The sequence below is a fragment of the Nerophis ophidion genome, linkage group LG17 (genome assembly GCF_033978795.1).
Source record: "Nerophis ophidion isolate RoL-2023_Sa linkage group LG17, RoL_Noph_v1.0, whole genome shotgun sequence".
Classification (NCBI taxonomy): Eukaryota; Metazoa; Chordata; class Actinopteri; order Syngnathiformes; family Syngnathidae; genus Nerophis; species Nerophis ophidion.
In genome coordinates, this window is record NC_084627.1 from 14,272,462 (window position 1) to 14,299,901 (window position 27,440).

At 44.2% G+C, this 27,440-nt stretch overlaps 1 protein-coding gene across 1 annotated transcript; it reads right to left on the reverse strand.

Moving 5' to 3' along the window:
• Nucleotides 1-20: 20 nt before the first annotated feature.
• fbxw5 (F-box and WD repeat domain containing 5) lies at nucleotides 21-27,148 on the reverse strand. Its single transcript, XM_061876352.1, has 10 exons — nucleotides 27,000-27,148; nucleotides 20,634-20,829; nucleotides 20,401-20,558; nucleotides 18,821-19,004; nucleotides 18,578-18,726; nucleotides 14,112-14,429; nucleotides 13,869-14,046; nucleotides 13,647-13,794; nucleotides 9,934-10,146; nucleotides 21-752 (listed from the first exon to the last, which is right to left on the reverse strand). The coding sequence occupies exons 2-10, from the start codon at nucleotides 20,818-20,820 to the stop codon at nucleotides 470-472; spliced, it is 1,818 nt and encodes a 605-aa protein (XP_061732336.1). The 5' UTR covers nucleotides 20,821-20,829; nucleotides 27,000-27,148; the 3' UTR covers nucleotides 21-469.
• Between the last annotated feature and the right edge of the window lie 292 nt (nucleotides 27,149-27,440).

Here is a 27,440-nt window from a genome sequence, read left to right on the forward strand (position 1 = left end):
AAAAAGATATGCGAAGGACATTTGTGGAGCTGTTCAATGCATACAATATTTATTTTGGATATGTTATTTGGGTAAAAGAAAGAAGACATTAAAGTGGGTGAGAAGTGAATAAAACATACCTGAAAGAGTCAAAATAGCTTTTTTTGTGTTGAAGGAAGGACGAGAGAACAAATTAAACATGGGCAACTATGTTAAATAAACACATTCATCAGTCTTTTCTTCAGGGGAAAAAAATGTGATGTGATGTACAAAAACGAGCTAAAATATTGTTTACAATTAAATTGATATCACAGCTGTCAACAGCCTGTGTTGTGCGTTACTTGCACAATGGCGGCCTCTAGTGGCCAACTCATGTAGAGGCCAATGAAAGACTGAAACAATGCAGTATCTATCAGTAGTAGTAGTAGTAGTAGTAGTAGTATTACAGTAGTACACTTGCAGGGAGTGTATTCATGTCCTTTGGCAGCATTCACGGCTTCCCGTTGAGGCCGTCGCCCGAAGCGTTCCTGCTGCGGCTGAGCCACGACGCCAGGAGGCTGCGGGGCCTGGGCGGCCGCGTGGCGCTTTGCGCCAGGCGCGCCATGCGGGGCGAGCGCCACACCTTGATGGTGGCGTCGTCGCTGGCCGACAGCAGCAGCTCCTGGTCGGCGGGGCTGAACGCCACCGAGTTGACCACGTCGTCGTGCGCCAGCCGCGCCAGGCAGATGTTGTAGTGGCGGTCCCAGATGTAGCCGTGCTTGTCCTCCGCGCCGCTGGAGCGGGGTGGAGATTGTAGGGTGGAGGTTAGGGACAGGGGGGGGTGTCTCAAACATAAGGGGGTGTGACACACACAGGGCAGCCAGCGAATTCCGGCGAGGAGCGCTCCTGCCGTATAGAGAATCTTTGACTAGAGTTTTTGCAGTAGGTTCTTAAAAAACACCACTTCATTCGGTCATGTTATGTAGAGCAGGGGTCACCAACCTTTTTGAAACCAAGAGCTACTTCTTGGGTACTGATTAATGCAAAGGGCTACCAGTTTGATACACACTTAAATAAATTGCCAGAAATAGCCAATTTGCTCAATTTACCTTTAATAAATACATCTATATAAATATATTTTCAAAAATGGGTATTTCTGTCTGTCATTACGTTGTACTTTTTTTTTTCTTTTACAGATGTTTTTTTTGTAGAGAATAAATGATGAAAAAAAAACACTTAATTGAACGGTTTAAAAGAGGAGAAAACAGGAATAAAATGAAAATTAAATTTTGAAACATAGTTTATCTTAAAAATTCAACCGAAAAAAAGAACAGAAAAACTAGCTAATTCAAATCTTTGTGAAAAAATACAAAAAGGAATTTATGTAACATCATTAGTAATTTTTCCTGATTAAGATTAATTTTAGAATTTTGATGACATGTTTTAAATAGGTTAAAATCCAATCTGCACTTTGTTAGAATATATACCAAATTGGACCAAGCTATATTTCTAACAACGACAAATCATTATTTCTTCTCGATTTTCCAGAACAAAAATTTTAAAAGAAATTCAAAAGACTTTGAAATAAGATTTAAATTTGATTCTAAAGATTTTCTAGATTTGCCAGAATTATTTTTGGGGATTTTAATCATAATAAGTTTGAAGAAATATTTCACAAATATTCTTCATCGAAAAAACAGAAACTGAAATGAAGAATTTAATTAAAATGTATTTATTATTCTTTACAATAAAAAAAATACATTTACTTGAACATTGATTTAAATTGTCAGGAAAGAAGAGGAAGGAATTTAAAAGGTAAAAAGGTATACAGTATGTGTTTAAAAATCCTAAAATCATTTTTAAGGTTGTATTTTTTTTCTCTAAAATTCCATCCATCCATCCATCATCTTCCGCTTATCCGAGGTCGGGTCGCGGGGGCAGCAGCCTAAGCAGGGAAGCCCAGACTTCCCTATCTCCAGCCACTTCGTCTAGCTCTTCCCGGGGGATCCCGAGGCGTTCCCAGGCCAGCCGGGAGACATAGTCTTTCCAACGTGTCCTGGGTCTTCCCCGTGGCCTCCTACCAGCTGGACGTGCCCTAAACACATCCCTAGGGAGGCGTTCGGGTGGCATCCTGACCAGATGCCCGAACCACCTCATCTGGCTCCTCTCGATGTGGAGGAGCAGCGGCTTTACGTTGAGCTCTTCCCGGATGGCAGAGCTTCTCACCCTATCTCTAAGGGAGAGCCCCGCCACCCGGCGGAGGAAACCCATTTCGGCCGCTTGTACCCGTGATCTTATCCTTTCGGTCATGACCCAAAGCTCATGACCATAGGTGAGGATGGGAACGTAGATCGACCGGTAAATTGAGAGCTTTGCCTTCCGGCTCAGCTCCTTCTTCACCACAACGGATCGATACAACGTCCGCATTACTGAAGACGCCGCACCGATCCGCCTGTCGATCTCACGATCCACTCTTCCCCCACTCGTGAACAAGACTCCTAGGTACTTGAACTCCTCCACTTGGGGCAGGGTCTCCTCCCCAACCCGGAGATGGCATTCCACCCTTTTCCGGGCGAGAACCATGGACTCGGACTTGGAGGTGCTGATTCTCATTCCGGTCGCTTCACACTCGGCTGCGAACCGATCCAGTGAGAGCTGAAGATCCCGGCCAGATGAAGCCATCAGGACTACATCATCTGCAAAAAGCAGAGACCTAATCCCGTGGCCACCAAACCGGAACCCCTCAACGCCTTGACTGCGCCTAGAAATTCTGTCCATAAAAGTTATGAACAGAATCGGTGACAAAGGACAGCCTTGGCGGAGTCCAACCTTCACTGGAAACGTGTCCGACTTACTGCCAGCAATGCGGACCAAGCTCTGACACTGATCATACAGGGAGCGGACTGCCACAATAAGACATTCCGATACCCCATACTCTCTGAGCACTCCCCACAGGACTTCCCGAGGGACACGGTCGAATGCCTTCTCCAAGTCCACAAAGCACATGTAGACTGGTTGGGCAAACTCCCATGCACCCTCAAGAACCCTGCCGAGAGTGTAGAGCTGGTCCACAGTTCCACGACCAGGACGAAAACCACACTGTTCCTCCTGAATCCGAGGTTCGACTATCCGGCGAAGCCTCCTCTCCAGTACACCTGAATAAACCTTACCGGGAAGGCTGAGGAGTGTGATCCCACGATAGTTGGAACACACCCTCCGGTCCCCCTTCTTAAAGAGAGGAACCACCACCCCGGTCTGCCAATCCAGAGGTACCGCCCCCGATGTCCACGCGATGCTGCAGAGTCTTGTCAACCAAGACAGCCCCACAGCATCCAGAGCCTTAAGGAACTCTGGGCGGATCTCATCCACCCCCGGGGCCTTGCCGCCGAGGAGCTTTTTAACTACCTCAGCGACCTCAGCCCCAGAAATAGGAGAGTCCACTACAGATTCCCCAGGCACCGCTTCCTCAAAGAAAGACGTGTTGGTGGGATTGAGGAGGTCTTCGAAGTATTCCCTCCACCGATCCACAACATCCGCAGTCGAAGTCAGCAGAACACCATCCGCACCATACACGGTGTTGATAGTGCACTGCTTCCCCTTCCTGAGGCGCCGTATGGTGGTCCAGAATCGCTTCGAAGCCGTCCGGAAGTCGTTTTCCATGGCTTCCCCGAACTCTTCCCATGTCCGAGTTTTTGCCTCCGCGACCGCTAAAGCTGCACACCGCTTGGCCCGTCGGTACCCGTCCACTGCCTCCGGAGTCCTATGAGCCAAAAGAACCCGGTAGGACTCCTTCTTCAGCTTGACGGCATCCCTCACTGCTGGTGTCCACCAACGGGTTCTGGGATTACCGCCACGACAGGCACCAACAACCTTGCGGCCACAGCTCCAATCAGCCGCCTCGACAATAGAGGTTCGGAACATGGTCCACTCGGACTCAATGTCCCGCACCTCCCTCGTGACATGTTCAAAGTTCTCCCGGAGGTGTGAATTGAAACTCTCTCTGACAGGAGACTCTGCCAGACGTTCCCAGCAGACCCTCACAATGCGCTTGGGCCTGCCAGGTCTGTCCGGCATCCTCCCCCACCATCGCAGCCAACTCACCACCAGGTGGTGATCGGTAGAAAGCTCCGCCCCTCTCTTCACCCGAGTGTCCAAAACATGAGGCCGCAAATCCGATGACACAACTACAAAGTCGATCATGGAACTGCGGCCTAGGGTGTCCTGGTGCCAAGTGCACATATGGACACCCTTATGTTTGAACATGGTGTTTGTTATCGACAAACTGTGACGAGCACAAAAGTCCAATAACAAAACATCACTCGGGTTTAGATCCGGGCGACCATTCTTCCCAATCACGCCTCTCCAGGTTTCACTGTCGTTGCCAACATGAGCGTTGAAGTCTCCCAGTAGGACAAGGGAATCACCCGGAGGAGCACTTTCCAGTACTCCCTCGAGTGTACCCAAAAAGGGTGGGTATTCTGAACTGCTGTTTGGTGCGTAAGCACAAACAACAGTCAGGACCCGTCCCCCCACCCGAAGGCGAAGGGAAGCTACCCTCTCGTCCACTGGGTTGAACTCAAACGTACAGGCTTTGAGCCGGGGGGCAACCAGAATTGCCACCCCAGCCCGTCGCCTCTCACTGCCGGCAACGCCAGAGTGGAAGAGGGTCCAGTCACTCTCGAGAGAACTGGTTCCAGAGCCCTTGCTGTGCGTCGAGGTGAGTCCGACTATATCCAGCCGGAACTTCTCTACCTCGCGCACTAGCTCAGGCTCCTTCCCCCCCAGTGAGGTGACGTTCCACGTCCCAAGAGCTAGCTTCTGTAGCCGAGGATCGGACCGCCAAGTGCCCTGCCTTCGGCTGCCGCCCAGCTCACAATGCACCCGACCTCTATGGCCCCTCCCATGAGTGGTGAGCCCATTGGAGGGATGACCCACGTTGCCTCTTCGGGCTGTGCCCGGCCGGGCCCCATGGGAACAGGCCCGACCACCAGGCGCTCGCCATCGTGCCCCAACTCCGGGCCTGGCTCCAGAGTGGGGCCCCGGTGACCCACGTCCGGGCGAGGGAAATCTGGGTTCATTTCGTTGTAATTCCATAGAAGTCTTTGAGCTGCTCTTTGTCTGATCACTCACCTAGGACCTGTTTGTCTTGGGAGACCCTACCAGGGGGCATGAAAACCCCCAGACAACATAGCTCCTAGGATCATTGGGACACGCAAACTCCTCTACCACGGTAAGGTAGCAGCTCAAATTGTCTTTCTGAAAGTTATAAGAAGCAAAGTAAAAAAATAAATGAATTTATTTAAACAAGTGAAGACTGTAGCTGAGATAGGCGCCAGCACCCCCCGCAACCCCAAAAGGGAATAAGCAGTAAAAAATGGATGGGATGGATGGAAGACCAAGTCTTGGATTTTTAAATTCTATTTGAGTTTTGTCTCTCTTAGAATTTAAAATGTCGAGCAAAGCGAGACCAGCTTGCTAGAAAATGAAAAAAATAAAAAAAATAGAGGCAGCTCACTGGTTAGTGCTGCTATTTTTAGAACAGGCCAGCGGGCGACTCAACTGGTCCTCATGGGCTACCTGGTGCCCGCGGGCACCGCGTTGGTGACCCCTGATGTAGAGGATCTTTTACTACCATTTTTGCAGTAGGTTCCTAAAAAACACCATTTGATTCAGTCATTATATAGAGGATCTTTGACTAACATTTTTTGCAGTAGCTTCTTAAAAACACAATGTGATTCAGTCAAATTATATAGAGGATCTTTGACTAGGGTTTTTTTTGCTGTAGTGCCTTAAAAAACACCATTTGATTCAGTCATATTATATAGAGGACCTTTGACTAGTGTTTTTGCAGTAGGTTCTTAAACAACTTCTGATTCAGTCATACAAACCCCGTTTCCATATGAGTTGGGAAATTGTGTTAAATGTAAATATAAACGGAATACAATGATTTGCAAATCATTTTCAACCCATATTCAGTTGAATATGCTACAAAGACAACATATTTGATGTTCAAACTGATAAACTTTTTTTGTTTTGCAAATAATCATTAACTTTAGAATTTGATGCCAGCAACACGTGACAAAGAAGTTGGGAAAGCTGGCAATAAATACTGATAAAGTTGAGAATGCTCATCAAACACTTATTTGGAACATCCCACAGGTGTGCAGGCTAGTTGGGAACAGGTGGGTGCCATGATTGGGTATAAAAACAGCTTACCAAAAAATGCTCAGTCTTTCACAAGAAAGGATGGGGCGAGGTACACCCCTTTGTCCACAACTGTTTAAGAACAACGTTTGTCAAAGTGCAATTGCAAGAAATTCAGGGATTTGAACATCTACGGTCTATAATATCAAAAGGTTTCAGAGAATCTGGAGAAATAACTCCACGTAAGCGGCATGGCCGGAAACCAACATTGAATGACCGTGACCTTTGATCCCTCAGGTGGCACTGTATCAAAAACCGACATCAATCTCTAAAGGATATCACCACATGGGCTCAGGAACACTTCAGAAAACCACTGTCACTTAATACAGTTTGTCGCTTCATCTGTAAGTGCAAGTTAAAGCTCTACTATGCAAAGCGAAAGCCATTTATCAACAACATCAAGAAACACAGCCGGCTTCTCTGGGCCCGAGATCATCTAAGATGCAATGATGCAAAGTGGAAAAGTGTTCTGTGGTCTGACGAGTCCACATTTCAAATTGTTTTATCGAAATATTCGACACCGTGTCATCCGGACCAAAGGGGAAGCAAACCATCCAGACTGTTATCGACGCAAAGTTCAAAAGCCAGCATCTGTGATGGTATGGAGGTGCATTAGTGCCCAAGGCATGGGTAACTTACACATCTGTGAAGGCACCATTAATGCTGAAAGGTACATACAGGTCTTGGAACAACATATGCTGCCATCTAAGCGCCGTCTTTTTCATGGACACCCCTGCTTATTTCAGCAAGACAATGCCAAGCCACATTCAGCCCGTGTTACAACAGCGTGGCTTCGTAAAAAAAAGAGTGCAGGTACTTTCCTGGCCCACATACAATCCAGACCTGTCTCCCATGGAAAATGTGTGGCGCATTATGAAGCGTAAAATACGACAGTAGAGACCCCGGACTGTTGAACGACTGAAGCTAAAACAAGAATGGGAAAGAATTCCACTTTCTACGCTTCAACAATTAATTTCCTCAGTTCCCAAACATTTATTGAGTGTTGTTAAAAGAAAAGGTGATGTAACAGTAGTGAACATGCCCTTTCCCAACTACTGTGGCATGTGTTGCAGCCATTAAATTGTAAGTTGATTATTTGTAAAAAAAAAAATAAAGTTTATGAGTTTCAACATCAAATATCTTGTCTTTGTAAGTCATTTAATTGAATATGGGTTGAAAATGATTTGCAAATCATTGTATTCCATTTATATTTTCATCTAACACAATTTCCCAACTCATATGGAAACGGTTTGTATTATATAGAGGATATTTGACTAACATTTTTGCAGTAGGTTCTTAAACACACAATGTGATTCAGTCATATTATAAAGAAGATCTTTGCCTAAAATTTTTGCAGTAAATTCTTAAAAAATACCATTTGATTCAGTCATATTATATAGAGGATCTTTGACTAACATTTTTGCATTAGGTTCTTAAAAAACACCATGTGATTCAGTCATATTATATAGAGGATCCTTGACTAGGCTTTTTTGCTGTAGTTCCTTAAAAATACAAATTTGATTCAGTCATATTATAGAGAGTATCTTTAAGTAACATTTTCGCAGTAGCTTCTTAAAAAACACAATGTGATTCAGTCATATATAGAGGATCTTTGACTAACATTATTTGCCGTACGTTCTTAAAAAATACCATTTGATTCAGTCATATTATATAGAGGATCTTTGACTAGGGTTTTTTTGCTGTAGTGCCTTAAAAAACACAATTTGAGTCAGACATATTTTATACAAGATCCTTGACTAGGCTTTTCTGCTGAATTTTTTTAAAAACACCATTTGATTCAGTCACATTATAAAGATGATCTTTTGCTACCATTTTTGCAGTACGTTCCTAAAAAACACCAATTGATTCAGTCATATTATAGAGGATCTTTGACCCGGGTTTTTTGCAGTAGGTCGTTAAAAAACACCATTTGATTCAGTCATATTATATAGGGCAGTGGTCCCCAACCACCGGGCTGAATTAAATGGTATGTCCTTAAAACCAAGGTGATTCTGTCGTATAGAAGATATTTAGACTACAATTTTTGCAGTAAGCCCTCCAAAAAACAAGGTGATTATTATATATAGAGGATTTTTGATGAGTATCTTTGCAGTAAGCCCTTAAAAACCAAGGTGATTATTTCATATAGAAGATCTTTGACTATATTTTTTTGCAGTAAGCCTCTAAAACTAAAGTGATTCTTGCATATAGAGGATCTTTGACTAGCATCTTTGCAGTAAGCCCCTAAAAACAAGGTGATTCTGTCGTATAGAAAATATTTAGACTACAATTTTTGCAGTAAGCCCTTAAAAACCAAGGTGATTATTTCATATAGAGGATCTTTGACAAGCCTTTTGCAGTAAACCCTTAAAATTAAGGTTATTCTCTCATATAGAAGATTTTTAGACTAGAATTTTTGCAGCGAGCCCTTAAAACCAAGGTGTTTCTGTCATCGAGAGGATATTTGAGTATCATTTTTGCAGTAGGCCCTTAAAAAAACAAGGTGATTATTTCATATAGAGGATCTTTAATGAGCATTTTTGCAATAAGCCCTTAAAAACCAAGGTGATTTCCGGATATAGAAGATCGTTGACTATAATTTTTGCAGTAAGCCCTTAAAATCAAAGGTGATTCTTTCATATAGAGGATCTTTGACTAGCATTTTTGCAGTAAGCCCCTAAAAACCAAGGTGATTCTGCCGTATAGAACATCTTTAGACTACAATTTTTGCATTAAGCCCTTAAAAACCAAAGTGATTCTTTCATATTGAGGATCTTTGACTAGAATTTTTGCAGTGAGCCCTTAAAAACCAAGGTGATTCTTTCATATAGAGGATCTTTGACTAGCATTTTTGCAATAAGGCCTTCAAAACCAAGGGGATTCAGTCGTATAGAAGATCTTTAGACTAGAATTTTTGCAGTAAGCCCTTAAAAACCAAAGTGATTCCTTCATATTGAGGATCTTTGACTAGAGTTTTTGCAGTAAGCCCTTAAAAACCAATGTGATTCTTTCATATAGAGGATCTTTGTCCAGCATTTTTGCAATAAGCCCCTAAAAACCAAAGGTATTCTGTCGTATGGAATATCTTTAGACTACAATTGTTGCAGTAAGCCCTTAAAAACCAAGGTGATTATTTTATATTGAGGATCTTTGACTAGAATTTTTGCAGTAAGCCCTTAAAAACTAAGGTGATTCTTTCATATAGAGGATCTTTAACTAGTTTTTTTGCAGTAAGCCCTTAAAAATCAAGGTGATTATTTCATATAGAGGATATTTATTTATATCTGCACCTTACTGCTCTTTTATCCTGCAGTACAACGAGCTAATGCAACGGAATTTTGTTCTTATCGGTAAAGTTAAAATTTGAATGATAATACAAGGAAGTCTAAGTCTAAGTCCAATTTGACTAGCATGTTTGTAGAAAGTCCTTGTAGAGGATCTTTGACTCGTGTTTTTGCAGTTCCTCTTTAAAAACACATTGTGATTCTGTCCTATAGAGGGGATATTTGACTGCATCAGCCATTTGGTGAAACCAGCATTTTACACTATGGCGTGAAAGCAGGAGTTCAGAACATTAAGAGAGAGATTCTACCATCTGACTAAAACTATCAGAACAAAAACACTTAAAAAGTCCTCCATAAGGCAAGCTTTTTTTTGTGTGTAGACACTGCATGGCGTGCTGCTCACCGCTATCATCAATGTCAGGGAGGGAGACTAAAGAAGACATTGGACTCGAACGTCAACGTGCAAGAAGCAGCGAACGCGGCTCACCTGGCGACAAAGTCCTTGCTGACGTCCAAGAAGATGAAGAAGCACTCGTCGTTGGGCGTGAAGGCTCGGTGGGCGCGCAGACTCCGCCTCTCCTCCCGCAGGTTCTTCAGGTCGATGACGTGCAGGTCGATCTCCTCGGCGATGGGGGGCGGCGACATAGGGTCCGAGATGATGCAGCCCGCCGGCCATGCCCGACTGTTAACGTAGAGATACCTGTGTGGACCACACAAGACCTCAGAGTGGAGCCGAGGCTGAACAGTACGTACTTAGATCAAGGGTGTTAAACTCCCTTTCACTGAGGGCCACATCGCAGTTAGAGCTGCTCTTGTAGTAGTGAATAATAGGAATATAAATCTAAAAGGATTTGCCTCATGATATCACAGAAATACAGAAGCATTTAATTATTTAATTTTTACGTACACTATAAAATACAAACGTGTAGATTTTACGTTAAAAACTGGCAGCTTAGTTGCCAGTATCTGACCACAAAATGTACAATTGTTTTTACAGCATATTCAAGCAACAGTAAAATCAACAGTTATTATTTCAATGTATTGTGAATGGAAAAACGGTAATACAGTTTTTGTACGCAAAATTATTGCAACTGAGCTACAACTTTTAGACCAGGGGTGGGCATTACGTCGATCGCGATCGACTGGTCGATCTCGGAGGGTGTGTCAGTCGATCTCAAGCCAGGCATTAAAAAATAGACATAAAAATGAGCAATCATCAATCATACCAAGACTTCACTTTCGTCAGTTGTTTGACATTCTCGGCACCCGAGGATCTTGTGAGATGACGCTGGCTGCTGCGAGCTCATAATCAAGAAAAAAATCACTAACAGGGCGGACGCAGAGAAACACATTTTATTTCTAGAGACTCCGTACCTACTGTCAAAACTCTAAAGACCGACTGCACAGTTCCTGTCTTCACCATAAAAGACCTGTTTCATCCTGCCTGTGCTAACAAAATAAGAGTCTCAGAAAGCTAGCGTGCACAAGCTAGCAAGCTACGGAGTTTGATGCCAATGTATTTCTCCCCCGCCCTCAGCGACCGCTTTCTCACTTGCTTGCCCACCCGCACACTCACTGACGTCACTCACCTGCTGCCAGACATTAAAGGGCCACTCACATATGCTACTCTCATAACAAAGTGTTTAAAAACGAGTATGCAAGTTGGACAAATGAGATGCCAAATCCAACCACTTTCATGTGGTATTGGACAGAAAGGAGGACTTTTTTTTTCCTCCATTTGAAAATGCGGACGTTATCAGCACCACTGTCTTATTCCAATCAATGCAAGTCATCAGAATCAAATACACCAACTTATATTCTTGTCTTCATGAAAGGAAGGAATCTATGTGTGTTAAACATGCTTGTATTATCATTAAACACCATTAACTTGTTAACAAAAATGTCTCTTTCATAAATAAATAAATATAAATTATAAATAGGAATGAGGTAGATCTCCTCGACTTGGTCAATTGAAAAGTAGCTCACCTGCAGAAAAAGTGTGAGCGCCCCTGTTTTAGACTATAACCACAGTGTACCCCGCCTACTGCCCGAATGCAGCTGAGATAGGTTCCAGCATCCCTCCGCGACCCAAAAAGGGAAAAGCGGTAGAAAATTGATGGATGGATCTATTGTCATTTTTAATGTTTTCACATTTTGATGGGTAACTTGCTTTGAAATAAGAAGTCAAGCAGATATTTAAGTATGTTTTTTTTTAATAAAAACTTTTCAGAATGTATATTTGTTGCATTATTAGTATAATACCGTCAAATGATTAATCACACTTTTTAATTTAAATTAGATTAATCACGATGAATCACACTTTTGAAGTTAGATTGATACAGATTGATCACAGGTTATTATTGGCCTTCATAATTGAAATTAACCTAAAAAAATACCTAAATTTTTGGACACAAATGCAATTTTATTAAAAAAATATCAAGCAGGAACATTTTTCAAATGTTTTACTTGAATGTATCTTTTTTATTTGCTCAAAACTTGGTAGATAAAATCCCGAAAGGGTTTATTTTGAAAAGAAATTTGCCTCCTCACTCACATACATGACAATGGTAAAATAAATACTGTGATAAACCTGCTTTAATAAATATCGTATTTCCTTGAATTGCCGCCGGGTATATAGTATGCGCCTGCCTTGAATTACTGCCGTGTAAAACTCGCTTTGCAAAATAATTAGCGCATGCTTAGTATACCGCCGGGTCAAACTCGTGACGCCACGAGTAGCACTTCCCCTGTCATCATTTTCAAAATGGAGGAGGCTGAATTCAATACCGGTAATTTGAAATCGCATAAAGGGAAAAGAAGATGAAGAGCTATTCAGTAGGATTTAAGGTCCAAGCTATTGAATAGCGGTATGCTAGAAAGAACAGTAAGCAGCTATGTTTTATTAATATACCTGTGGAGCCGACGGTCCAACAGAGAGGCAGGGCACGTTGGAGTTGGCGGCGTGGGAACTCGGTGCTCTCTCCCTCGTCATGTGATGAGGGAGAGAGCACCGAGTGCCCAAAGAGTAAATAGAGCAAGAGCGTACCAGTCACTTCCTGCTACAGGCATACAACTACAGCTGATTGGACTCTGGCGGTCACGTGACTAGGAAGCGCGCAAAGAGTAAATAGAAAGGCAAGAGCCTAATAGCCTCCACAAATGTATGTATTTGACACATGCGTTACATAAAGGTAAGACCATAATAAAACATTTTTTATTAAATGTGCTTTTCATGATGGTATCCTTACATCACACTCAAATTTTTACTGCATGCCTTTGGTAAGTGCCGGAGTGAGAAGAGGTTTTAAAATAATTAGCGCCCCGGCGGCAATTCTAGGAAATACGGTGTATCCATCCATCCATTTTCTACCGCTTATTCCCTTTGGGATCGCGGGGGGCGCTGGTGCCTATCTCAGCTACAATCGGAATAAGGAAATAGTTTTTTTGTGATCAAAGAAGCTGTTTGCAACATTTATACAGCTAACTTTCCAGTGTATTTAAACTTTTGGCGAGTACTGTATGTTTTGAAAATTATAAATGTGTTATTATCTGTCAAAGTGGAAAAAACTATTAGTAAGAGAAGGTAAAGTACTTTCTTGACACATATTTCAGATCTGGCCCGCGGGCATTGAGTTTGACATCACACAAAATCACACGCATTTAAAAAGATATTTCTTATGTATTCTTGAATGTTATGATTGAGATTAATGCATACCGTATTTCCTTGAATTGCCGCCGGGGCGCTGATTAATTTAAAACCTTTTCTCACTCCTGCGCTTACCAAAGGCATGCGGTAAAAGTAAGCATGCGCTAATTATTTTAAAACCTCTTCTCACTCCGGCACTTACCAAAGGTATGCAGTAAAAATTTTAGTGTGATGTAAGCTTGAAGCTTGGACCTTTAATCCTACTGAATAGCTCTTAATCTTCTTCCCTTTATGCGATTTCAAATTACCGGTATTGAAATCAGCCTCCTCCATTTTGAAAATGATGACAGGGAAAGTGTCACTCGTGACGTCACGAGTTTGACCAGGTGGTAATACTAAGCATGCGCTAATTTTTTGGGGAAGCGAGTTGGCACAGGCAGTAATTCAAGGCAGGCGCATACTTTATGCCCTGCGGCAATTAAAGGAAATACGGTAAGTCACATTTGTTTCTAAAAAAAGATGTGGTATTTGAGCCAGTCTCATGATTTACTCACCGGTGGTCGGGAGAGAGGCCCATCCCAATGATGTGTCCGTGTATATCAATGACGTGGTCGAGCGAATCAAAGAACTCGTCTGAGCTGCGCTCTTCTCCGAGTACAGGTCCGGAAGTGGTCATCTGGTCCGGCTTGATCCTCTTAATGCCTGGACAAATTAGAAGATAGAACGTTAACGCACACGTTAATGTGTTGGATAATTTCCAACAAAAACAAGTGTACCTATCTGGTGAGGGGAGTATGTAAGGCTGCCGGTGGTAAACAATAGGTAGGTCTTGTCCTCTCCCTCGCCAGGCTCGAGGATGATGTTCGATTCCGGCGCCTTGGTGTAGGCGCGGCCCATCATCTTAGCCACATGGGTCTCGATAGCCAACTGGCTGGGCTCGACATTCTTCCGACGCTAACGCAGAACCACACATATAAGCCAGATAAATAACTTGTGACAACTTCCCCTCCATCGCTTACCTGCTTAGCGTGCTCTAGGCTGGAGATGGCGGCTTTAGTAGGGGGATGGGCGGTGGCTCTCGGGTACATCACGTCCTGCTCCTCGTCGTCGTCGTCGTCGTCGCTGCCGGATGTTCCCAAGTCAAAGAGGAGTGGCTGGTGCTGCTGCTGCTGTCCTTTCAGCCTGCGGGCCTGAGACTGAGCGTCGTAGTCCAGCAACAAGTCGGGGTTGTTGTGGCGCCGGCAGTGGGCCACCATGACGGTGCGGATGGTGCTGGCGTTGATGTTCTGGATCTTGAAAAGGCGCTTTACCACGTTGACATTCTCGGATTCGATATCCTGTCCAGGGGGAAGGTGGAGATGAAGAATAAATTGACCTGAACTGTGAAACATCTTAACATAACTCTGCAGGTGTGCTTTTGCTTTTTCTTAGGCTTAGGGTACCGTGTTTTTCTGACTGTAAAACACACTGTTAGAACAATTATGTGTAAGTTATCACACAACTTTAGTATAAAGTTAAAAAAAAAAGTAACAATGATTGTCACACACACACACACGCACACACTAGGTGTGGTGAAATTTGTCCTCTGCATTTGACACATCCCCTGGGAGGTGAGGGGAGCAGTGAGCAGCAGCAGTGCCCGCAATCAGGAATCATTTGGTGATTTAGCCCCCAATTCCACCCCATGATGCTGAGTGCCCAGCAGGGATGTAACGGGTCCCATTTTTATAGTGTTTGGTATGACACAAGACTGAAGCTTAGAGGTGACAGAGCATTCGCCGCTGCTGCTGCCAAGCCTCCTCTCTTCCTGTTTTTAAATCTCTCTTAAAAATATACTTTTATTCCATGGCTTTTAACACTGAGTGATATCCATCCTGCAGTGGCGCCCCATTATACACCTGCTGTGAACCTGTTTTTATGTTTTCATGTTTTATTTATTTTATTTTATTTATTTATTTTTTGTCATGTTCTGTTTGTGTTGTGTTTGCTCGGTTCTCGTTTTTAACCTGCCCATTATACAGTACTTTGGCTACCCCTGTGGTAAATTTCAAATATACTATATAAATAAAGTTTTTTTGATGACTCCGCCGGGGTTTGAACTCACAACCTACCGATCTCAGGGCGGACACTCCAACCACCAGGCCACAAGTATGCTTAAAGTCTGTTGTTATAGTTATTAGCTATTGTGCTCAAGCTGTACTTTTTCTATCTGTGCAAGGACAAAACTTCTTGTCTGAGGGGTGGCCTCAGCTGCAGATGTTATCTTTATTTTAGCCCGCTGACAGTCAAGGACTTCAAGGACCTCAACGAAGATAAGACGACAGCATGCAGACGAAGCAGAGACAAGGCGAAATCACAAGGCCCAGCACATTCCGTCACGTATTGTGCGTACTGGAGCTGCTTTGCATGATATATGTGACCACTCTTTTTAAAGGAGGCCTCAGTGATGTTGACTGGGGAACTCATAAATAAATAGAGGGACGCGGGAGCTGTACCTTAGAGCGTAGGACTAGACTGTGACTAAGTGTGTAGCTCCATGCGTTCTCCTCATGAACTAAATTGAACACTGTCTCTGCATGATTCCTTGCTTCTTGTCTGTTTAATAGATGTCATCAGTGTTTGAACCTGACACGCACTTAAAATCCTTTCATTTTCATAAAAATCGACAGTGCGCCTTATAACCCGGTGCGCCTAATGTACGGCATAATTCTGGTTGTGCTTACCAACCACAAAGCTATTTTATTTGGTACATTGTGTAATGATAAGTGTGGCCAGTAGATGGCAGTCACACATAAGAGATATCTGTTAACTGCAAGATGACGCCAGTAAACAACACCAAAACTTTAAATGTTCCATAGAGAATAAAGAACGGCGCTCAAAAATCTGTCAAAATGTTTTTAGTATGACTTCGGTAAGCTGAAAAGCCGCACCACTTGATAGATTGTCGGTGCATTAAACATAAGTATTATTATGGTGCGTGTATAAGGACCACAAAATGGCACCTATTAGTAGACATTTTTATCTGGCGTTTTGTTTCGCAATATTATGCAAAACCAACTTTTCTTACCCTCTGGTACCTGCTGATCTTTATTTGGGATCTGCATAAGTACTGAAATATTTGAGCGAGTCCGCCATTGTAGTCGATATGCTTGTTATTTTTCTCTATCATCTTATGTGGCATTCATCTTCCGCCGTTGCCATTTCTAAAATAAAGCAGCGTGAAGTCCTTTCTTATATCTGTCAGTAGACTAGCTATCTAAGCGCTAAAAACTGTAGCGGGTTTACAAAATTCACCCACGTAACTTTAGTTATTAGAAGGTGCCGGTCGGACGTTTTTTTACTGGACGTTGATTTTACATTATTGAGCCACGGATGAGAAGATGCTGCTCCGTTGTTGATTTAAGTAATGTCTAAATGTCATTTAAACAGTTAGCTCCATCTTTTGACACTTTTTCCACTCCCGTCCTTGCACGCTACACAGCTACAATAAAGGTGAAGGGGGAGAAGACGCTGTCGAAGGTGACGCTCAGAAAGCTACTTGAAGATAGTCTGTAAAACATAATCAATGTATCACTTTCATCAAAAAACAACCATCACATGTTATGTGGACCACAAGATGGTGTTTTACATTTAGAAAAAAATCATAACATGACCCCTTTAATGCGCCTTATAATCCGGCGCGCCTTTTGTATGAAAATTGACCTGAATAGACCCGCTCATCGGCAGTGCGCCTTTTAATTCGGTTCGCCCGACAGTCCGAAAAATACGGTACTAGGGACTAAATCTGGGTCCATGACGGTGACTTTTGTTGTGTTTACTCAGTTGTTTTACTGCAGTGTTACAGGCACCGTTTGGAAATAAATAAGTTATGTAAATAAACATTCACAAACTCTTTACTATCTGCTGCTTATTGTCCCGTGTGGCTAATATGAGTAAAAATATTTTTTCTTCACAAATTTGGTGGGAGCAGCCATATAGCCCAGAAATAAACAGTATATCGTTATCACAAGAGGCTGCAAAAAGTATTATGTATGTAGATTTGAGGTCATATCGGCCATCCATATGCATGTGAAATACCCAAAATAATCATCATTATTACAGTTAGGATTTAAAAGCCTACTGAAATGAGATTTTTTTATATAAACGGGGATAGCAGGTCCATTCTGTGTGTCATACTTGATCATTTCGCGATATTGCCATATTTTTGCTGAAAGGATTTAGTAGAGCACATCGACGATAAAGTTCGCAACTTTTGGTCGCTAATAAAAAAGCCTTGCCTTTACCGGAAGTAGCAGACGATGTGCGCGTGACGTCACCGGTTGTAGGGCTCCTCACATCCTAACATTGTTTACAACCATAGCCAACAGCAGCTAGAGCTATTCGGACAGAGGAAGCGACAATTTCCCCATTAATTTGAGCGAGGATGAAAGATTTGGGGATGAGGAAATTTAGAGTAAAGGACTAGGAAAAAAAAAAAAAAAAAAAAGTTAAAAAACAAAAAGGCGATTGCAGTGGGAGCGAATCAGATGTCTTTAGACACATTTACTAGGATAATTCTGGAAAATCCCTTATCTGCTATTGTGTTGCTAGTGTTTTAGTGAGATTAATTAGTACCTGAATGTCGGAAGGGTGTGGCTACGGGTGTGTTGATGCCAGAGTCTCTGAGGGAAGTCACGGCAGCTGCAGCAGGACGGAAGCTCCGCTGATGTCTCCGGTAAGAGGCGACTTATTAACACAATTTTCTCACCGAAAACTGCCGGTTGACATGTAGTCGGGATCCATGTTCGCTTGACCGCGCTTTGATCCATAGTAAAGCTTCATCTTCGGGAATTTTAAATAAGGAAACACTGTGTTTTTGTGGTTAAAGGCTAAAAGCTTCCCACCTCCATCTTTCTACTTTGACTTCTCCAATATTAATTAAAGAAATTGCAAAAGATACAGCAACACAGATGTCCAGAATATTGTGTAATTGTGCGATTAAAGCAGACTACTTATAGCTTGGATCGGGCTGGAAAATAATGTCCGCTACAACCGGTGACGTCAAACGCACGCGTCATCATACCGCAACGTTTTCAACACGACACTTTGCGGGAAATTTAAAATTGCAATTTAGTAAACTAAAAAGGCTGTATTGACATGTGTTGCAATGTTAATATTTCATCATTGATATATAAACTATCAGACTGCTTGGTCGGTAGTAGTGGGTTTCAGTAGGCCTTTAGAACACTTTCAGGGATTTTACATCACATTTGTTTTACTCTTTAAAGGGGTTTAATGGGTAAACATTGTATTTAAGATATTCTCACTTTTTAGCCATTCTTCAAAGCAAAAAGTGGTTGCTGTATTTTTACCATAAAAAGGCAATGTACTGTTAATAAAAGTGATTATGGTGGCTGCCGTTTGATCGAGGAAAAGACATCCATTATTTCTTGTGGAAAAAATGGCTTTGTTGTGCCTACTAGAGTGCGGTGCAAAGTATGGTCACCTGGAAGGCTTTATTGAGCCAGAGCACGGAGCAGGACGTCATGTTGCCGATCCAGTGCAGGTTACCAGAGATGAGGTGGGTCTCGTTGAGCCAGCAGCCAAACACGTCGTAGGGCTTGTTCCTCACCCTCGACAACAGCGTGTAGTTCTCTGTGGCGTTACATTGCATTGATCTCCATCAAAACGGCGCTTTATCATCCATTCCTGAATTAGACTGTGCAGAGGTGTTTTTTAAGTGGCTTACCCAGACTGAGGACGGCGATCTCCCCTGAAGAGGAGTGGTGTGGGCCCAAGTAGACGCCGGACAACAGCAACAGGCTGTCATCCGCATTGAACTGGGAGAACTGGGTGTAGCCCCAGTTAAACTGCCGCATGCTGGAACTGTGCACCAGCGAGATGTTGCCGTCTGCACGCTCCGTGTCCCACAGCTGTACATCATAACAGCATGTTATGTTAAGACGAAGCAGCTGGTTACATACTTTACAACATAAATGACAATTAGAGTAGTCAGTATTCAGCTTGTGTAGCACTTTAGGTTTACGATCACCCGACAACTGTTATTGTCTAAATAGCTGGAAATACAAGCAAGACAATCGTGTTAACTACATTGACCATGGTGGTGGTGCATGAGAAACGTAGAATGCAACACAAATGAGCAGCAAGATAATTGCCTTGCCTACTGCACAGTCGAGCTCGGGGAAAGAATGGTGTTTGCACTGTGGAGCTGCGGTTCATTGTGGGGAAACATTAATTCCGTTACAAATGACCAGAAAGATCACTGCGTCTTGTCTTCAGCCATGCCTGGTGGTGGTTACGTCATGGGGTCTGAGGGCGCATGACTGCTGCCGGCACAGGGGAGCTGTGGTTCATTGAGGGTAAACATGAATTCCACCACAAGTGAGTAGCAAGATAATCGTGTCTTGTCTACAGTTAAGCATGATGGTGGTTAGGTCATAAGATCAGGGGCCGCATGAGTGCTGCCGGGATACATGGGAGCTGTGGTTCAAGAGGAAACATGAATTTCAACACGAGTAGCGCGATAACTGTTGAATATACAGTCTAGCGTGGTGCAAGAGTGCTACAGACACTGGAGAGCTCAGTCCATTAAGAAGAAACATTAATTCCACCACAAGTGAGTAGCAAGATAATTGTATCGTGCCAATGGTCAAGTGTGTTTAATGAATGCTGCCTGCACTGGGGAGCTGCGGTTCATTGAGGGGAAACATGAATTACAACACAAATGAGTAACAACATAATCGTATTTTGTCTACAGTTAAGCATGGTGGTGGTTAATTCATAAGATCTGGGAACACGTGAGTGCTGCTGGCACATGGGAGCTATAGTTCAAGAGGAAACATGAATTGCAACACGGGTAGCGAGATAACTGTCTAATATACAGTCAAGCATGGTGCATGAGTGCTGCTGACGCTGGGGAACTGAGTTCATTAAGAGGACAAATTAATTCCACCACAAGTGAGTAACAAGATAATTGTGTCTTGCATGGTGGTGGTCCAGTCACGGGGTCTGGGGTCGCAAGAGTGCGGGGAGCTGCGGTTCACAGAATGGAACAATGAATCGCAATGCAAGATAATTGACGACTGCATGAGTGGTGCTCGTGCTGGGGAGCTGTGGGTTCACTGAGGAAACATTCATTCCTACATGCATAGTGAAATCCTGAAGCATACACAGAGCCTAATTGCCTTTTTTCCAAGATGATAAAGTGCCTAAAGACACAAGTGCACAGTATACAAGCTGCACCTTGACTACCCTAACGTATTACAGTGTTTCTTCCTTATTGGCACCTGCTTAGGTGTCTTCCGTTACCTTGACAGTGCAGTCTTTGGAGCACGAGGATAAGCGGTGACCACGGTGAGAGAAGGCCAAGTGCAGGACTTGATCGCTGTGCTCCCTCAGCGTTTGAACCTCCACACACGGGATGCAGTCAAACAGACGCTTGAACTCCCGGTACCACGACACGGACGCTGCACAAAAACACACATTCGTCACGTCGCCCGTCACGCTAAACGGTGCGCGACGGATGGTGAGACCGCCACAACCTGGGTGTCGGGGTACGCTGCGGGGGATGCGGTAATAGGTGTAGAACAGCTCCCGCCATAGGAACTCATCTCTGGAAACAGCCAGCCACTGGCGGCAGGTCAGCCCGGCACTCAGCACGGCATCATGGGGCAGGCGGAGGAAGATGTCCAACACCACCATATCCGGCAGAATTGGGCCACACTCCATCCTAACATCCTGGATAGCAACACATTATTACTTTCAGCACATGCTGCATTCAAATGGGGGTTTATTTAAGCACCATCTGGTGTATGTCTGTTGTTGTAAAGCAGTGATCCTCACACTGTGGTACACAAAGAAGTCTGTAACTCTGTACTGCATACGGAGTATCACTAAGTGAATGCTCCAATGGCCCCCAGGTAAATTGAGTTTGAGACCCCTGTGTTAGACCCCTGTGTTAGACCCACTCGACGTCCATTGCATCCGGTCTACCCTAGAGAGGGGGACCCACATTTGCGGTCCTCTCCAAATTTTCTCATAGTCATTCACATTGACGTCCCACTGGGCTGTGAGTTTTTCCCTTGCCCTTTTGTGGGCTCTGAACCAAATATGTCGTTGTGGCTTGTGCAGCCCTTTGAGACAGTTGTGATTTAGGGCTATATAGATAAAAAAAATTTTGATTGATGATAATGGCCAACATTAAAATAAAGTAGCATGGTATCAATCAATCAATGTTTACTTATATAGCCCTAAATCACTAGTGTCTCAAAGGGCTGCACGAACCACAACACAAACCACTACGACATCCTCGGTAGGCCCACATAAGGGCAAGGAAAACTCACACCCAGTGGGACGTCGGTGACAATGATGACCGAGAGGGATGTCGGAATAGTAGTATTCATTCAAAACAAGGCAGAAGTTTTATTTAACAAGTATATATTTAAAGGCCTACTGAAATTAGATGTTCTTATTTAAACAGAGATAACATTTCCCTTTTATGTGTCATACTTGATCATTTCGCGATATTGCCATATTTTTGCGGAAAGGATTTAGTAGAGAACATCAACAATAAAGTTCGCAACTTTTGGTCGCTAATAAAAAAGCGTTGCCTATACCGGAAGTAGCAGACGATGTGCACGTGACGTCACTGGTTGTAGAGCTCCACACATCCTCACATTGTTTACAATCATGGCCTCCAGCAGCTAGAGCGATTCGGACCGAGAAAGTGACAATTTCCCCATTAATTTGAGCGAGGGTGAAAGATTTGTGGATGAGGATAGTGAGAGTGAAGTATTAGAACAGGGGTAGGGAACCTATGGCTCTAGGGGCAGATGTGGCTCTTTTGATGACTGCATCTGGCTCTCAGATAAATCTTAACTGACATTGCTTAACACGATAAGTAATGAATAATTCCTCTGGTAATAATGTTCAAAATATAAAACATTCTTATGCATTTTAATCCATCCATCCGTTTTCTACCGCACCTGTTCAAGAAATAACAATGTTATTAAAAAGAATTAGAGACTTATTATACTGTTGGTCTTACTTAAAAAACGTACGCATTTAGTTGTATTCAGTGTTAAAAAAAATATGATATGGCTCTCACGGAAAAATGTTTAAAATATTTGGCTTTCATGGCTCTCAGCCAAAAAGGTTCCCGACCCCTGGACCAGAAGAAGAAAAAAAAAAAGACGAGGGCAGTGGGAGCGATTCAGATGTTATTAGACACATTTACTAGGATAATTCGGGAAAATCCCTTATATGCTTATTGTGTTACTAGTGTTTTAGTGAGATTATATGGTCATACCTGAAAGTCGGAGGGGTGTGTTAACCGCCAGTGTCTCTGAGGGAAGCCACAGAGGAGCCAAGAAAGTCGCAGCTGCCTCTTTTACAGCTGCAGGAGGAACGACAAGCTGCGCTCATGTTTACGGTAAGAGCCGACTTATTACGACAATTTTCTCACCGGGTTCACCCACATTTGCGGTCCTCTCCAAGGTTTCTCATAGTCATTCACATTGACGTCCCACTGGGTTGTGAGTTTTTCCCTTGCCCTTTTGTGGGCTCTGAACCGAGGATGTCGATGTGGCTTGTGCAGCCCTTTGAGATACTTGTGATTTAAAGGCCTGCTGAAACCCACTACTACCGACCATGCAGTCTGATAGTTTATATATCAATGATGAAATATTAACATTGCAACACATGCCAATACGGCCGGTTTAGTTGACTAAATTGCAATTTTAAATTTCCTGCGAAGTGTCCTGTTAAAAACTTCGCGGTATGATGACGCATGCGTTTGTTGCTCCGGTTGTAGCGGACATTTTTTTCCAGCCTGATCCAAGCTATAAGTAGTCTGCTTTAATCGCATAATTACACAGTATTCTGGACATCCGGGTTGCTGAATCTTTTGCAATTTGTTTAATTAATAATGGAGAAGTCAAAGTAGAAACATGGAGGTGGGAAGCTCCCCACCACATGTCAACCGGCAGGTTTTGGTGAGAAAATTGTGGTAATAGGTCGGCTCTTACCGTAGTTATTTTCGGAGCTTGTGTCCTCCTATTACCTCCTCCCACCGGAGACACTGGCGGTCACCACACCCGTGGCCACACCCCTCCGACTTTCAGGTACCATGTAATCTCACTAAAACATTACTAACACAATAGGCAGATAAGGGATTTTCCAGAATTATCCCAGTAAATGTGTCTAATAACATCTAAATTGCTCTCACTTCCCTTGCCTTTTTTTTTCTTTCCTCTAGTCCTTCTTCACTTTCACTATCCTCATCCACGAATCATTCATCCTCGCTCACATTAATGGGAAAATTGTCGCTTTCTTGTTCCGAATAGCTCTTGCTGCTTGAGGCTGTGATTATAAACAATGTGAGGATGTGAGGAGCTCTACAACCAGTGACGTCACGCGCACACTGTCAGCTACTACCGGTAAAGGCACGGCTTTTTTATTAGCGACAAAAAGTTGCGAACTTTATCGTTGATGTTCTCTACTAAATCCTTTCAGCAAAAATATGGCAATATCGCGAAATGATCAAGTATGACACATAGAATGTTCCTGCTATCCCCGTTTAAATAAGAAAATCTCATTTCAGTAGGCCTTTAGGACTATATGAATAAACATTGATTGATGATTGATACAGGCAGCACAGTGGTAGAGGGGTTAGTGCGTCTGCCTCACAATACGAAGGTCCTGAATAGTCCTGGGTTCAATCCCGGGCAGTCAAGGCATTGAAGGGTTCCGGTTTGGTGGCGGCGGGATTAGGTCCCTGCTTTTTGCAGATGATATTGTCCTGATGGCTTTATCTGGCCGGGATCTTCAGCTCTCACTGTATCGGTCCGCAGCAGAGTGTGAAGCGACCGGAATGAGAGGTACCGCCCGGGCGGTACCTCTGGATTAGCAGACCGGGGTGGTGGTCCCTCTTTTTAAGAAGGGGGACCGGAGGGTGTGTTCCAACTATCGTGGGATCACACTCCTCAGCCTTCCCGGTAAGGTTTATTCAGGTGTACTGGAGAGGAGCCTACGCCGGATAGTCGAACCTCGGATTCAGGAGGAACAGTGTGGTTTTCGTCCTGGTCATGGGACTGTGGACCAGTTCTATACTCTCAGCAGGGTCCTTGAGAGTGCATGGGAGTTTGCCCAACCAGTCTACATGTACTTTGTGGACTTGGAGCAGGCATTCGACCGTGTCCCATGGGAAGTCCTGTGGGGAGTGCTCAGAGAGTATGGGGTATCGGACTGTCTGATTGTGGCGGTCCGCTCCCTTTATGATCGGTGTCAGGGCTTGGTCCGCATTGCAGGCAGTAAGTCGAACACATTTCCAGTGAGGGTTGGACTCCGCCAAGGCTGCCCTTTGTCACAGATTCTGTTCATAACTTTTATGGACAGAATTTCTAGGCGCAGTCAAGGCATTGAAGGGTTCCGGTTTGGTGGCCGCGGGATTAGGTTTCTGCTTTTTGCAATTGATGTGGTCCTGATGGCTTCATCTGGCCGGGATCTTCAGCTCTCACTGGATCGGTCCGCAGCAGAGTGTGAAGCGACCGGAATGAGTATCAGCACCTCCAAGTCCGAGTCCATGGTTATCTCTCGGAAAAGGGTGGAGTGCCCTGCCCCAAGTGGAGGAGTTCAAGTACCTAGGAATCTTGTTCACAAGTGGGGGAAGAGTGGATCGTGAGATCGACAGGCGGATCGGTGCGGTGTCTTCAGTAATGCGGACGTTGTACCGATCCATTGTGGTGAAGAAGGAGCTGAGCCGGAAGGCAAAGCTCTCAATTAACCGGTCGATCTACGTTCCCATCCTCACCTATGGTCATGAGCTTTGGATCATAACCAAAAGGACAAGATCACGGGTATAAGCGGCCGAAATGAGCTTCCTCCGCCGTGTGGTGGGGCTCTCCCTTAGAGATGTAAGCATTTCACCAATCTCGCGCACTTTGCAAATTATAAGTCATTTCCATCGTGCGCAAGCAATTTGAATATCGCAAGACAAGATTTAAGACGAGATTTTGTGGGTGTTTTAGTCAGTAACCCTATAATATTATATTTTATAAATAGTAAACCAAGTTGTGGTAGTAGTTTAGTCAGTTTTGTCGTGGATGTACGCTGTATAGAGGCTAGGGTTGGAGTGATTTGAGGGCAATACTCAGTTATATTGTCCCGACTACAAATGAATAGATTTACATAAGTATTTAATAAATTATTTTGACACCAAAAACATGTATTTGCGCCCATTGATTTGCAAAATGTGCACCACACATAATTCAAATATATAGCTGGAAGCAACTTGCAAAAAGATTGCGCATTATACAAATTTGCAAAAAGGTTGCGCATTATACAAATTTGCAAAATGCGGTTGCGCATATTGCAAATTGCTCACATTGGTATTGTGCCCACAACAGAGATAGGGTGAAAAGCTCTGTCATCCGGGAGGAACTCAAAGTAAAGCCGCTGCTCCTCCACATCGAGAGGAGCCAGATGAGGTGGTTCGGGCATCTGGTCAGGATGCCACCCGAACGCCGCCCCAGGGAGGTGTTTAGGGCACGTCCAACCGGTAGGAGGCCACGGGGAAGACCCAGGACATGTTGGGAAGACTATGTCTCCCGGTTCATAACTTTTATGGACAGAATTTCTAGGCGCAGCCAAGGCGTTGAGGGGATCCGGTTTGGTGGCCACGGGATAAGGTCTCTGCTTTTTGCAGATGATGTAGTCCTGATGGCTTCATCTGGCCGGGATCTTCAGCTCTCACTGGATCGGTTCGCAGCCGAGTGTGAAGCGACCGGAATGAGAATCAGCACCTCCAAGTCCGAGTCCATGGTTCTCGCCCGGAAAAGGGTGGAGTGCCATCTCCGGGTTGGGGAGGAGACCCTGCCCCAAGTGGAGGAGTTCAAGTACCTAGGAGTCTTGTTCACGAGTGGGGGAAGAGTGGATCGTGAGATCGACAGGCGGATCGGTGCGGCGTCTTCAGTAATGCGGACGTTGTATCGATCCGTTGTGGTGAAGAAGGAGCTGAGCCGGAAGGCAAAGCTCTCAATTTACCGGTCGATCTACGTTCCCATCCTCACCTATGGTCATGAGCTTTGGGTCATGACCGAAAGGATAAGATCACGGTACAAGCGGCCGAAATGAGTTTCCTCCGCCGGGTGGCGGGGCTCTCCCTTAGAGATAGGGTGAGAAGCTCTGCCATCCGGGAGGAACTCAAAGTAAAGCCGCTGCTCCTCCACATCGAGAGGAGCCAGATGAGGTGGTTCGGGTATCTGGTCAGGATGCCACCCGAGCGCCTCCCTAGGGATGTGTTTAGGGCACGTCCAGCTGGTAGGAGGCCACGGGGAAGACCCAGGACACGTTGGGAAGACTATGTCTCCCGGCTGGCCTGGGAACGCCTCGGGATCCCCCGGGAAGAGCTAGAAGAAGTGGCTGGAGATAGGGAAGTCTGGGTTTCCCTGCTTAGGCTGCTGCCCCCGCGACCCGACCTCGGATAAGCGGAAGAAGATGGATGGATGGAAGGATCTTCCTTGGTAAATCAGGCGCTCCATTGAGGATGACCTAACATGGTAAAAGTGAATGGCAGAGGCGCCTCACAACATTAGTGTGTGCGTATGTGGGTACGTCAACGCGGCAGCAAAGCCCTTGCATTACCCTACAAATACCGCATTATTTCAACTTTTTTCCCCCTCCTTCATATGTTAGCCTGCCGGGCAGCTAAGCGCTGACGTTACGCTTTAGACGAACTTTGTTGCAAAAAGCTGCTAGCTTGCGAGCTAAGGTTTAAGGTTTCCAGCGCCGCGCTGACGTGATTAACCTTCTGACGACAACTTGGAGAGTCGGCGCCGACATTACACGACTCGTTCTGTTCAACACAACATTTATGGAATAAAAGTAGAAGCGGAAAAATATGACCAAACCTGAAAGGCGCGCGGCTAGCTGGCAGGACTCTGACGGAGAGACGCTAGGGAAACGTCAACAATCCTGCCGAGTAGCGAGCCGACCACGCCAGGCCGAACTAGTCGAGCACAGAGACATCGTCACGCTTCATACACGCCAGTGGTACCCAACCACCGGTACCGGGCCGCAGAAGATTTTTTTATTTTATTTTTTTATTTTTTTCAACAAAAATGTATTTTTTTTTTTAAATATATTTTTTATTTGTTAAATCCACATAAAAAACACAAGATACACTTACAATTAGTGCACCGACCCAAAAAAACCTCCCTTTTTCATGACAAAGAAAATAAATGAATAAATAAACCGAGCCCACTGTGTTACATGGCCTTTCCTTTTAATCAATCATCCATCCATCCATCCATTTTCTACCGCTTATTCCCTTTTGGGGTCGCGGGGGGCGC

What these genes read in the sequence shown, in the direction of transcription:
- fbxw5 (XM_061876352.1), bottom strand. Translation starts at nt 20,820, where the DNA reads ATGGAGTGTGGCCCAATTCTGCCGGATATGGTGGTGTTGGACATCTTC. An exon ending in GCCTAGAGCACGCTAAGCAG is followed by an intron (nt 14,047 to 14,111) that starts GTAAGCGATGGA and finishes GTTCTGCGTTAG; the next exon opens with CGTCGGAAGAATGTCGAGCC. An exon ending in AGCAAGGACTTTGTCGCCAG is followed by an intron (nt 753 to 9,933) that starts GTGAGCCGCGTT and finishes ACCCCGCTCCAG; the next exon opens with CGGCGCGGAGGACAAGCACG.